Here is a 14,272-nt window from a genome sequence, read left to right as displayed (position 1 = left end):
AAGTTACATTAAATTTGTAAGAAGCAATATTAACATTGTAAGTTACCACAAAATATGTATTTTCATGTAGCTGAAATAACATGTTTATGTCAGTGGAACTGTATCATTTAGTTATTGCTCAGTCAGAAAAATCAAGTTATTCTACGTACCACGTACTTATAATGAATAACTTGCCCTAACTTTGTTCCCAGAACTTAAAAAAAATATGCAAGACTATTTCATTAGAAAAACTAAGAACAATTTACTTAAGATGACAAATTAGATTGGAATTTCAGTGTACAACTGAAAGAAGTGTATTTTTAATTTTACAAAATATATTAGCTAATGAGCATGTGCAATGGAAATTTTCAAAGTAAACTGTCAAGCATAGTAAACTGCTACAATCCTGGTTTATTATTTCTTAATCCTCTGATGACAACCCTACCCTAACACTGTATTTTTGAAAAGGGCAGAAAGGACCCCATAAAAAAGCAACTTGTGTTTCTTTACGCTACGTCCAGATGAACAGATTCAACTGTTGGAGATTTACTTTCCTGGATGATTGAGAATGCATCAAGACTTGTCTTTCTTTACTTTAATACAAATGACAGCCTCAGAGGTTTAAGATAATGAAACAATGCAGAATACAGTTCTTCTTTTGCTCAAATTCTATTTTTAACCATTAGTTGCAAAAAAAAAAGAAGTCTACCTAGAAGTCTTGTGTAACTTTGTGCAACTTCTCATTTATTTCACAGTGCAAATGATTTTACTCATTCAATATGTTTCCATGCACAATTCTTCTTTTCTTTTGATAGTTTTAGTGCTTACTTTATATCTGTGAGAAGGAAAGCTAAAGTAGGCTGAGAAGTGTAGTTCAGAATTAACATTTCGATAAAAAGATTAGATTAGATAAAACTTGATTAATCCCTTGGGTGGGTTCCTCTGGGAAAATCAGCAAAACTTTACCCGCCCAGAGGAAGACCCTAACGCTGTGAGTAGGGTTTGAACCTGGAGGGGGAATCCCCATTGGAGTTCAAGTCCAACACCTTACCCACTCAGCTATCACAGCTGTAACAAGCTCTATGGAGTGGTTCTCAAAAATTCAAGTTAAGACAAACTTACAAGCCTGTATGTAACACATTGTCTGGACTCATTCAAACAAATTCTTGGTTTCTGCACTTGTTCTATGTAGGATTTGAACAATCCATTTTAAACATCACTCCAAAATAGGAAAATACATATGCAGTTAAGTCCAATTATATTTTTTGGACAATGACACTTTTTAATTTTATTTATTTTACTTTCTTTTTTGTGTATTTTTGCCTCTGTATAATGCAACACTGTGTTTAGATAAAACCATTACGATGTCACTGAAGTTTTTTTTTTTTTTCATTTTCAATATACAAAACATAAAAATAGGGTAGGAACTCATATAGGTCTGTGACTTGAAGATAAACTATCTTGGTTTCATCAGTTAGCCAACAGCTTTGGTAACGTCTCGAAGAAGTTGGAGCTTTTAAAACCACCCTTCAAAACTGAAGTTGAGACATGTCACAAGAGTTTTGGTTTTATCTTTACGGCATCATTTTTAACTATGTTGACAATGGGTACGCACATGTTTGCGAATTTAAGTTACATTAAATTTGTAAGAAGCAATATTAACATTGTAAGTTACCACAAAATATGTATTTTCATGTAGCTGAAATAACATGTTTATGTCAGTGGAACTGTATCATTTAGTTATTGCTTAGTCAGAAAAATCAAGTTATAGTTTTAGTCTTAGTGCTTCCTTGATATCTGTGAGAAGGAGAGCTAAAGTAGGCTGAGAAGTGTAGTTCAGAATTAACATTTCGATAAAAAGATTAGATTAGATAAAACTTTATTAATCCCTTGGGTGGGTTCCTCTGGGAAAATCAGCAAAACTTTACCTGCCCAGAGGAAGACCCTAACGCTGTGAGTAGGGTTTGAACCTGGAGGGGGAATCCCCATTGAAGTTCAAGTCCAACACCTTACCCACTCAGCTATCACAGCTGTAACAAGCTCTATGGAGTGGTTCTCAAAAATTCAAGTTAAGACAAACTTACAAGCCTGTATGTAACACATTGTCTGGACTCATTCAAACAAATTCTTGGTTTCTGCACTTGTTCTATGTAGGATTTGAACAATCCATTTTAAACATCACTCCAAAATAGGAAAATACATATGCAGTTAAGTCCAATTATATTTTTTGGACAATGACACTTTTTTATTTTATTTATTTTACTTTCTTTTTTGTGTATTTTTGCCTCTGTATAATGCAACACTGTATTTAGATAAAACCATTACGATGTCACTGAAGTTGTTTTTTTCTTCTTCAATATACAAAACATAAAAATAGGGTAGGAACTCATATAGGTCTGTGACTTGAAGATAAACTATCTTGGTTTCATCAGTTAGCCAACAGCTTTGGTAACGTCTCGAAGAAGTTGGAGGTTTTACCAGCTTATAACTTTTACCTTTTAACCACCCTTCAAAACTGAAGTTGAGACATGTCACAAGAGTTTTGGTTTTATCTTTACCGCATCATGCTTAACTGTGTTGACAATGGGTACATAAATGTTTGTGAATTTAGTTTTATTAGGTTTTAAATTCGTGATAATTTAGTATGAAGCCCTTGTGAACCTGAATTTTCACACTGAATCTAAACCATACTGAACATCACTGGGGAAATTTTTGCATTTATTATCTCTGTTCAATAACTTCAGTTTCAAATTTTTATTCATAAACACAAAAGGCCCTTAAGCTACATACACAATGACTACATTGGATTGTGATTAGGTAGAGGATCATCAGGGGGTCCTTTGTCCCTCTTTGGGGGGGAAACTCCCACTGGGTTTAAAGCTGGGACTCTCGGCCATTTGACCTTAGAACTGAAGAAGCTTCTCGGATGAGAGGTGAAACGTCTTCAAGCAACTCAAAGAAGTCCAGACGCTTTTCTTTCCAAGCTCCTTAGACTACGATGACCTGGATGACTGAGAACCTTCACAGACAGACTAAATATTGTTCCTCATCTCTTATTTATTGTTCCTTTTATTGCAGCTTACTGGTATATACACCGGCTAGCGAATGACAGCCCGCTGGCCTGAGGCACTGTTCCACAACATCCTTGATGTGTGTGCTTACAACACATATATGGTGTGGACAGCCATCGACCCAACCTGGAATCAGGGGAAGAGTTTCAAGAGGAGACTTTTCTTAGCAAAGCTGGGGAAAATTTTGGCAACTCCTCTTATTCAACGGTGCCAGCACATTCCCCGCACACCAGCCTCTGCCAGTCTGGTTAGGAGTGTGCAAGCCCCGGCCCCAGCCGCTGCTGCTCTCCACCAACAAGAAAATGGGCAGAAAAGGAAGCGCTGTGAGCTCTGTTCCCCTAGAGACAACAAAACAAGCCTAAGATGCTGCAAATATGATGCCTATGTTTGCAAGGCCAAGCTCACCTGAGTGTCACATGCCACTCATGTGCATGAATACACACACAGACACACACACACACACACACACACGCACGGCTTCATGTTGAGTTTGGTCTTTGATTTTCAATTTATTTTTTACATTACATGGTCATTTTGTAATTCATTTTCAGTGCCTATTTGTATTTTCACTGCAGTTATTTTATGTCTAACTCTATTTATTCATCTTAAATACTACTTTGAGACATTGTTCACAGCAAAAAAAATGTTGAATAAAAAATTTGGTGGTGAAAAATATTTTTTGTAATAATTTAAGAGCAGTTAACAAGGACCGGTCAATTTTGACCAGGAACACTAAAGTAAGGGGGTCGAGGTGCACAAAACCGGAGGGCTAGACCAACACTAGACAGGAGACGTGGGACCAGGACAGGCACAGAGAAAACAAGGGGAAAGAGACTGAATGCAGAAAAATGTTAAAATAAAACATGAAGCACACGACAGGCAAAGAGACACAGACTAGATACAGAACAGAGGGAGCACGGGAACCAAAACCTAAGAACTAGAAATCCTAGCAGAAGACAGAACCAGAATAAAACTGAAACATAAGTTAATAACTATCAAAACAAAAACACTGAGTCATCAGACTCAGGACCATGACAAATAATACCTCTATGTTCAGTTTATTCAGTATAAAAATAAACCAAGGTATCAATATTTCTTTAGTTAATGACTATTTTGTCTGCCTTTCAAACAGGCTCCAAGGGACGAAGCAGACTGTATGAGGACCCTGCAGATAGACCAGCATGAAGTCACTATAAAATTGATTTAGTTCCCAGAATTAAAAACAAAAAACAAAATGCAAACTCTTTGCTTCAAAAGAACTAAGTAAACCTTGCTTAAGATAACTAAGTTAGGGCAAATTATTAATTCTGAGTGGGGCACACTAAGCTCAGAAGGACCTTCAGGGTGCCCATTGTGCATGTGCAAGATACAAAAGAGCCACACTGTAGTTCTGTCCAGTGTAGTACGATTATGGATTGAGTTTCATTTTCATTAAATTGCCTTTGCATTCCTGGGCTGTCTCATCAGACTTAATAGTTTTTTGGGGTTTTTTTATAATGACTTTTCTGTTTTAGTTTGTTTTGGTTTGTTTGTTTTTTAATTTTGGGTCCCTTTTGGATGCAATTTTAGAACAATGTCTTAGGGATCAATAAAGTATTCTGATTCTGATTCTGATTCGATCTTCACCTACATTGGTTGAGTTAAGCAATCACTCTTGGCATGTTCCGTTCTTAAATGTTCTTATATTGACCAAATATTATGATTCCATTCCGTTGCCTAGCAAACAACTAAACATTGGCCTAAAATAACCCATTGTTTAGCACTGTATCTTTGTTATTTGAGAACATCAATACCAAATTTATATCCACATTATCTCTCTCTCTCTCTCTCTCTCCATATATTTATATATATATATCAACTACATCAGTTTGCCAACATGTTTGTATAACAAATCTTGTTATCCGATATTATCATGAGTTTTTGTTGCATTGTTACATTACTAGAGGCCATTTCCACCATGAATGGATTTAGAAAAGGTTCAAAGAGATACATAAAAATTCACCACAATGCAGGGGCATGCCAGAAATCCCACAAAAAACAAACAAACAAACAAAAACAGAAAACAAACAAGCAAAAACTTATGTGGTGGGTATTAACAACTTCATAGCTGGATCAAACATTCAAAGCTCCGATCTTACTTTATCTAAAATGCCATTTCTTTGTGTTTGGCTGTGTCACTTCCTCATTTTATGATAGATGCTGAGATAAGAACCTGTATATATTATCTGTGCTTTCCCTTCAAAGTTTGTAGCTACAGGCTGATACTAAGAAAGAAGAAGAGACGGTCATTCTGCATCCCCTCTGCCACACACTTTCTGAAGTTTCATAACTTTGCTGTATCGTCTGTATCACCATGAAGATGTTTCCTGTGTGTGTGTTTGTTTGTGCTGTGATGATTCTGACCCATGCTGCTGGTGACTATTGTGAGTATTTCACTGTACAGTCTTATTTGTAAATGGTGGCAAAAGATTCAACAAGTGTCCTTTTTTTTCAGTTCTCCCTGAAGGAAGGACTGCAACTAATCAAACAGGTCAGTCAGCATACTGCAACATTTTTGCAAAAATGTGCCCCTTAAGTTTTTGCCTAATTATATATATCATCTGCAGTTACATAACATGATTTGAAATTTAGGTCCTCTTTATTTTCTATTTACATGCGGCCAAATGCCTGAATGATTTAACATCAAAACATGTTTTTTCTATATCACCTTATTGGGTTAATAAGAAAGAAAGATATACATGAATAAATAAAAAATGACAAGGAAAAAATACATTTTTAAGATTTAGATTAGTGTCATACATTAAGGAGAAAAACAAACAAAAGAGGGGCAAAAAAAAGAAAAAAAACTGTGTAAACTAAATAGTGTAAATTACTGGAGTTCACTTTTCAAGCTGAAAAGAAGTTTACACATTTGAACTCTTGTGATCACAAACTACAAGATCAGTTATTTAGTCTAGTTGTTCTCTGACTTGGCTTTCAGATCAGTGTTAATGACACAGTAAAATGCCTAACCTACCCGTCTTCCTTGACATTTAAAGTTACAATGATGGACTACAAATAAAATAAAATAAAATAAACGCATCCAATGTCTATCTTAAATTGGCATAGGAAATGTTCCCTTAATATTTCCTTCAATGCCATATGCTACAACTTAGAGCTCCTGCATTCTGATGACAATACATTTTTACGAATTTTTCATTGTTTCATGTAACTTGGTATTTCTTTTCTCTAAAAGAAAATACAACAAAACATTAGCTTAATGTTATTTAATCAGCAGTGTGTTGTGGACTATGTGCTCTGCCACTTTGTGGTTGAGTAAACGCTTTGACTTTGGAATAATCAGTTGACACTTGCAGGTGATTTGTTTAGGAGCATCTATAAGGGAAGAGATTTAATGAGATTTAATGAGCTGGCTTCTTGCAAAGGTGGCATCCTATTACTGTATCATGCCTGACATCAGTGAGGTCTTTAGAAAGACCCATCCTTTTACAAATGGTTGTAAAGGCACACTGCAGCATTACTGATAGAGATATGGACAAAAATCCAAACATGCAGTTTGAATTTAAAAGATAATGAGTTGAGTTGAAAAGAGTTGAGGTCATGGTAGTTTAGAGAAGGGGTCTACAGTTTTGTTTTTTTTTCATACTCTCTAAACAATTAGTTTTATCATTGTAATGGTCACTTACAATCCCCATCTGGGTCTGAATTAAGTCTACTGAGTGGAAATGTTGATCTCATGTGGAAAAACCAAAAATGTACAATTTTATTTTCCCCCAGTCAAAAGGCACCTGGCCAAGAGGTCCTCTGATTGTCCTGGAGGCTGGACTCTGTTGCGTGGTCGCTGCTTCCTCTATGTTCCAGGACCCATGACATGGGCTAAAGCAGAGGTAAGTTTATTTTATTTGTATCGTCGTCCACACTTGATTAATCCATATCCTTTTACTGTAACTGAGTCCAGATGTTGCTCCCCGCTTTCCATCTCCATTGAAGAAAAACTGCTTGTCCATGGGGGCCAACCTTGCATCTGTACACAGCATCACAGAGTACCATGGGATTCAGCACATGATAATGACTGCCACTCATGGCAACCAAGAAACCTGGATTGGAGGAAGTGATGCACAGGAGGTATTTTGCTCAGTCTTATACTATTACTATTAATTTATGTGTGAATGACTTTGAACTAGACCCTCCCTGCTATTTTAAATGAATATATGTAAAGCCTACAGCAGAGAGAGTACTTACAATGAAACAGACAATGACAATAGATTAAATCAGAAACAGCATGAAGAATACCTGAACTGGAGGTAGAAAATGCAGAGAATGCAGAAACAGTAGACTGGCCAAAGCAGCTTTAATAGTGTATCTGTGAGATTTAACAAATTAATTTTTAAGAGGATATGATGTGGGCTTGCATTAATGTTAGCTCATCTGCTGGGACAGTGGCTACGCTTGACCATTTGGTGTGAATAAAATCGATGCAATGCACAATTTCCCTCATCTAGGAGAATGCCTGGTTATGGACTGATGGAACGGCTTTCCACTATTCTAACTGGTGCCCAGGAGAGCCCAATAATTACGGGCGCAACCAGCACTGTCTGCAAATTAATCATAGCGGTAAACCAGAACACAGTATTTCACATGATTAATAAATGTCTTAATTATTTTAAATGATAACAAGTAAAAGTCAAAAGGATTGTCTCAGGTGTTGATTTGTGTAGAATTTTACTGATTTCTTCTTTTGGATCTCACAGGTTCCAAGTGCTGGGATGATAAAGGGTGTCATGAACATCGACCTTCTGTTTGTGTTAAGAAAATATGAAATATCTATCAAAATACACACTGTTTGGTGTGCAATGACTTTTGTTTTTCATTCTTCATTTGGCTTTACAATTTTTGTTTCATCTTTTGTCTCTAGCATAAAAGTTTAGCAACAAAATAAAAAATCTGTGTCATGAATAGTGGCACTCCCAACCCTAGTTCTAAACCGTAGCTTAAATTTTCAACTAAATTTTCAACTGTGGAAAAGTATAAAAAGTATTGCTCGTCTTTGCGCATCTTTTCTCTGTAAACTCTTCCTCCTTTGCAATAATAAAACTCTCAAGCATGGTTGTGTGTTGCATCACTTGTGTTTTAGTGATATGTGTGTGTGTGTGTGTGTGTGTGTGTGTGTGTGTGTGTGTGTGTGTACAAAGCAACCTGGATTGGAGGAACTGATGCACATGAGGTGTGGTTAAAAATGTTTGAGTTAAATATTAAATTAATGCAGGACCACTGCAGTCAAATGAAGACTAATTTCTGTCTGCAGTATCTTATATTTGGTGGTTTGAATCCATCTGGGTCATATCTGTGCTTCCATGTGCATATTTGGAAAGCCACAGATGGGGGAAATGGAGCTCCATGCAGAACAGAACAGGCATTGGGGACAGCAGATATGACATTGATTAACAACATGCAAGAAAGTGTTGGGGCTAGAGGTTGGTTGGGGGGGTTTGATGCACAGGAGGTAGTTTAATCATGCAAAATAGCTATTACCCTCACAAATCTTAAGGAACTGAGGAAGAACTAGAAGAAAATTGTTGCTCTCGCTCTAAGGGAAATTGACAATTCAATTACCCAGTTTAGAATAGACCCTTTGGTGTTCCATAAGAGTCCTTCTCTGGCAAAGGTTATTTTCAATAGCTTTCCTTTCAACCTGATTAAAAAATAAAACTAAAAAGCATTACCACTGATTTTTGATCTTGCATTCTTTGGTCATAACCATTTTTGACCAAGGTGATCAAACTGGTCAGAAAATGTGACGTTGGCTTTTCTTAAGGTCATCTGATCTGCTGGGACTGTAGCATGGCTTGATTTTGTGGCCTGCCTGAAAAAAAACATTGCCCTATCCTAACTTCTAGAATAATGTTTGGTTTTGGAGTGAAGGGATACCCCCTCCACTATTCAAATTAGTGTCCAGGGGAGCCGAATGATCACGACCAACAGCACTGTCTACAAATTAATTATGGAGGTAAATCAGAACACAATATTTGAGTGTTAAATGTCTGAATGGTTTAAAAGATAAAAAAATGTTTTTTTATCTTTTGGTGTTGAACTGCCTAAAGGCTCTTCATATCTTTTCTCTGTGTAATTAATTCCTCTACCAGAGGCCTGGGAGCTATATCTTTCTGACGTTTTGCCAAATTAAATGTTTCAAGCAAGTTTCTCCATGATTGTGTTTTTATGAGAATATTATTTTCCTTTATCTCCTTCTATACTATTATAATGTTCAGTACATTGACCCATTAAGAAAGCACTTATACTATAGAGACAATCAGACTGACTGGCATTAACTGCTCTTCAGGACATTCTGATAAGCTATTCAAAGTTCTAGATCTGCCAATTAACACTGTCAAATCATAATGTGATGTCTTAATTCACAGACAAACTCAGTTGCTCCATGTGCTGCATATGTCTGTGCAGCATTTCTTTATGTCGCTCCAACAATAGGGTTCTGTTTTACTCTTTGACCGACTGGTACCAATCCCTCAAACAGCAAATTAAATAGCTGTCATTCTAAAAACACTTTATTATTGTATCATCAATTCACAGACAGTCTTAGTAACATTTTGCAGAAGTAACACCCAAAGCTGTTTCACATTTTTTTTTTTTTTTTAATTCTGGCTGTCTATGTCTATGCCTAATCATTACTGAACTTTGCCATTTACTGACAAAATAGCTCACAAAACGGCAGTAGTTCTGCTCTATCCGATGAAACAATGTGCAAAACATTTCTTTAAGAGATAAAAATTTAAGCAGTTTTGTGAAGCATTAAGCATGATGGCAGCTATTTTGAGTTCATAACACAAAATCAATATTGTGAATTTACACTTAAAAATTTCTCACTTTAAAAAAAAAGAACTGAAAAAAAAACACAGTAGGGTCTTGATACAATGTAAAAGCAGACGAATTAAAATAAATAACTCAAGATAGGTTGGGGAAAATGGGGACGTTTTCTTCTGAAAAAAAAAAACAATCACTGAACTGTACTGTAGCAGGGATTGGCAACTGGCTTCGTGAATTACCTTTGTTCATTACATTGTTTAGTACATAGTGCAAGGGATTGTGGTAATTGGAGGGTGCAGACTAACACTAATACTCTGACAGTAAATTCACACATTCTGCATCACATAAGCGGTCAGGATTAGGCAATCGTGAGAATCTAAGTACAAAGTTGGCCAGTGCCCAAATATGATAAAACAGTGATATGGTGTGGAAACGTTTTTGCACAGGGTGAGAATATTTGCATGCACATATTAGTAAATGAGGGACATTGTTCCGGAAGCCTTGTGGTTTACTAAGATTAAAGTTTTCAAACCTAGGCTTTGCTTCCGTGTTTTTTATAGCGAGAAGAGGATCTGTAATGGCAACTTTTCCAAACATGGTTATCAGGATTGCTGTGTACAATTATTTGCAATATGTGCAAAGTTACTAATCTGGCTCTTGTAGCCAGATAAAGCTCAGCACTGCTCTCTGTGTGAAAGAAGAGTCTGTTTGAAAGTCTGAAAGAGGGTGGAGTTCAACCAGTCGAGTCAAACCCCAGTTCAGAGGAGGTGGCCTCAGTCTTCATCCAATGGTCTGCTGCGATATAGAGCTTACATATAGAAGACACATAACAGAAGGAACAGCACCACCCTCATGTGGTGAGAAACTAAAATGATATTCACACAGTCAATACAAAGTATGACCTAGTAACAATAACAAACTAATCCCCAACACACATCCCCAAGGATGTGTGTTGAGCCCCCTTCTCTTCACTCTGCTGACCCACAACTGCAAACCATCACACAGCCCCAACCTTGTCATCAAGTTTGCTGACGACACAATTGTGGTAGGTGACATCAGCAACAACGATGAGACCTACTACAGGTGTGAAGTTAACCATCTGGCTGAGTGTTCCAGCAACAAAAACCTGTCCTTAAATGTGGAGAAGACTAAGGAGATCATCATAGACGTCAGGAGAACTCACACCCAGCACACCCCACTAACCATCGATGGTGCTGCTGTGGAGAGGGTAAGCAGCACCAAGTTCTTGAGTTTGCACGTCTCAGAAGATCTTGGTCAAAAAACACAGCATCACTGATCAGTAAAGCCCAACAGCCACTCTACTTCCTCCACAAACTGAGGAGAGCAAGAGCCTCAACCCCCATTATGAGCACTTTCTACGGATCCCCCTTTGAGAGTATCCTCACCAGCTGCATCACTGTGGTATGGCTCCTGCGCTGTTACAAGTTACAATGGGTACTGAGACCAGCAGAGAGGATCATGGGTACTTCGCTTCCCTCCCTCCAGGACATCTCATCCTCATCCGGAAAGCCCTCTGCATTACAGATGTCTCCACTCATCCATCCAACAGCTCTCACACACAAGAACTCCAGACCTACATTCACCTCTTCCCTCTGAACCCCCCAAACATACTAACTCTGAACCACCACCATTCCCTTTTCACTGACTGCTCCACCCCCACTTGCACACGAACTTGCCCACAATCACTATGATTGTGTTGGACAATGCTGTTTATATAAATGTATAGTATTGTATTGTGTTGTAAATAAAACCTCTATTTTATTTTTATCGTTATATTTTTTTAGTGTACGCTGAGGGCCATGGGAGCATTGCAATTTCAAATTCCTGTGTATGACTGTATATATGATCTTTGACAATAAAGCAGACTGTGAACTTTGAAATTCAGATATTTTTTCACAAACACTGCACTTGATTTGAGAGAGTAAAAGCTGTCACCAAATGATATAAGCTGTAGCCACCTAGTGAAACTTATTTTTTCGGCAATCCATTATTCATGGTAGCATCACTCCATTCATTATTGTTGACAAAAATGAGACAAAGGCAGGACAAAAAAATACAAAAAAATCGGCATCTGCATCAAATAGAACCTTGAAAATACTAAATACAACAATAAGCATAAGAAAACAGTAAAAACTCCTGTTGAATTTTGGTGGTATTTGATGAGGGTGTTAACTGAGCATCCACCCTTCTCTAACGAAACACCAGTTTCATGTGTGACTGATAGAACCAACAGAGCTTTTTTTAATGGGAGTTGGTACAGTAGCACATGAAGAAGTTAGTCCGTAGCTGCTACTGTGTCTTTGTAAACACTCTCATGTTACAACAAATATTATAATTATACTTCTCTCATGACAACTTACTGTCTACAACTAACTTGGTGCGCATAAAGGAGAAGATGGTCTCCAGGGCTGGGACACATTTGTGACTACATCTTACTTTTTGAGGTGTAAACTGTGGTATGATAAAGATGATTTTTTTTTCTCAATCAGCTTCTTGTACAAACTTACAAATGTACAAATACTTTTACCATTTTTGCAGTTAGTGGTAAAATAATTCAGTCCAAGCTGTAACTTGCTCAGTGCCTCCCAATAACCAAGCCATGTTATGCTATGTTTAAATGATGCTTTTCCCTCTTGTAATGATTGTTGTTACATATAACTAACAGAACCACTTAATCTAAAAACTTTAAGATTATCAGGTGAGTCTGTGGGAATTATTGAATTCTATTGATTTAAAGCACAACGTAAGTCATCTCAGGGCAATTAGCTGGATAAAGACCTTAGTACTGTGACAGTGATTCTCTTTGATCTAGACGGGGGGAAAAAAGGTACCTCAGTACAACAGACTTCAAATGTGTCTCCATCAGATGGTGTCAGCTGAGTGGAGAAAGCTGTGAGGTATGCTCAGAAATAAACACTAACCAGGGTGCTCAGGAACTACCTTTGTTTGTGTTTTAAATTGATATAAAGTTACTAAAATAAAGCGTTACAGGCATGATACCTTTCAGTTCAGTCTAGAGAAAGTCTCTACATAACACAAATGTGAGTAATAGAAATGTGACAAATGTAACACAAAAAGTTATGGTGACTTAACTTTCCCACTAAAATGAAGAAAAATAATTACAATACATGCATTTAGGAATTAGTTACTTAGGTAGTTTAAAAATTTCAGTGACTGAATAATTGCAGCTCATTCGTATGCGTACTGTATTATATAAAATATGTAAACTAAATCTCTTTGAAACATATAGAAGAACACATTCTGTTTCTATTTATTCTCTAGCATTCATTTCATCCTGTAACTTATTTGTGTGGATAGATGGGTTGTAAAAATTTCACAAAGCTGAAAACAGGGTTATTTTTGAGTTCACAAAACAGCTTAGTTACACAGATGAAGTGTATGAAATTTAAGTCTTGTCACAGCGTATTAGAATATTTTAATTAAGCTTAATAATCAGAATAATGCTTGATCTCTTAAAATAAATGAAATCATACCTTTCTACTAAAACTGTTTATGTTGTTCTCCACCTTTCCTTAACCAGACCAGACCCTTGTACTGCAGGATTAACCTGAGTGTCCCAGTCCTGGACTGTTTTTTAACCAGGAGGATCCCAGGCCTGATTTTTGTTGATGTATTATAAATATTCTGTTTTATTGTTATTTACATTATTATCATTAAAGAAATATCCATTTAAAACTGTTCAAAGTTAGCGTTATGTTCATACATGTTAAAAATACCTGTAAATAAAATGAGTTCAGTGACAATTACTGCTTGTTTCAATCAGTTGATTCATAACATAAAAGTTTTAAACTAACACAACACATATAACAACTTAACAAATATATTCAAATAAATACATATCTTAATGCAAAACTCATTTTGGAACTGATCTTTCAAGAAGTGAAAACAGTCTGTCCATCCTCTCCCTGCTCTCCTCTCCTCAGCCTCTCTTTGCTGCTTCATGTCCCCTCTGATGAGGTCTAGCAGCTCATCATCCCTGTCTCTTTTCCTGTTCCTCCTTGTTGTGGGTGGCTGACCCTCATCGCTTTCGCTTTGGTCACCCACTGCTGTGCTTGGCCCTGGAGTGTCCTCAGGGAGAGAGGAAATTAGGACAGGAGGCTTAATGGAAGGTCTCTGTCCTATCACCTCATCCATGAGGTGATCGTTTTCTCAACCAAATCAAAATTAGCTGTACATAAGCAGCAATACATGAAAAACCGCGGGATCCACCATACAAGCTAGTTTACGGGCAATTTTTACAAAGATTATTTTAATAAAAAAAATAACCATAAGCAAATGACCGAAGCCTAACAACACAACCACTACAAAAATGTAACTTTTGTACCACCAGATTTTCCTATACTTAAATTTAAAAGTGT

General features: G+C 36.9%; 1 protein-coding gene and 2 non-coding genes across 4 annotated transcripts; 1 reads left to right on the top strand and 2 right to left on the bottom strand.

Annotated features, from left to right (window-relative positions):
* Positions 1–966: 966 nt before the first annotated feature.
* Positions 967–1,048, bottom strand: trnas-uga. Its single transcript has one exon. It is a non-coding gene; the product is annotated as a tRNA-Ser (tRNA).
* An 880-nt stretch (positions 1,049–1,928) lies between these two features.
* On the bottom strand, positions 1,929–2,010 carry trnas-uga. The gene has a single exon. It is a non-coding gene; the product is annotated as a tRNA-Ser (tRNA).
* A 2,996-nt stretch (positions 2,011–5,006) lies between these two features.
* On the top strand, positions 5,007–8,156 carry LOC120439205 (type-2 ice-structuring protein-like). 2 transcript variants are annotated; one of them, XM_039609984.1, is made up of 6 exons: positions 5,007–5,464; positions 5,545–5,580; positions 6,828–6,937; positions 7,041–7,175; positions 7,553–7,664; positions 7,802–8,156. In XM_039609984.1, the coding sequence occupies exons 1-6, from the start codon at positions 5,404–5,406 to the stop codon at positions 7,867–7,869; spliced, it is 522 nt and encodes a 173-aa protein (XP_039465918.1). In that variant the 5' UTR covers positions 5,007–5,403; the 3' UTR covers positions 7,870–8,156. The 2 variants fall into 2 exon arrangements, with proteins under 2 accessions (XP_039465918.1, XP_039465917.1); XM_039609983.1 differs by having other exon boundaries at positions 5,007–5,473.
* Positions 8,157–14,272: the final 6,116 nt, after the last annotated feature.

This window comes from Oreochromis aureus, linkage group 3 (genome assembly GCF_013358895.1).
Source record: "Oreochromis aureus strain Israel breed Guangdong linkage group 3, ZZ_aureus, whole genome shotgun sequence".
In the NCBI taxonomy this organism is placed as follows: Eukaryota; Metazoa; Chordata; class Actinopteri; order Cichliformes; family Cichlidae; genus Oreochromis; species Oreochromis aureus.
Note: the sequence above shows the minus strand (reverse complement) of the source record. Positions and strands in the feature narration are given on the sequence as shown.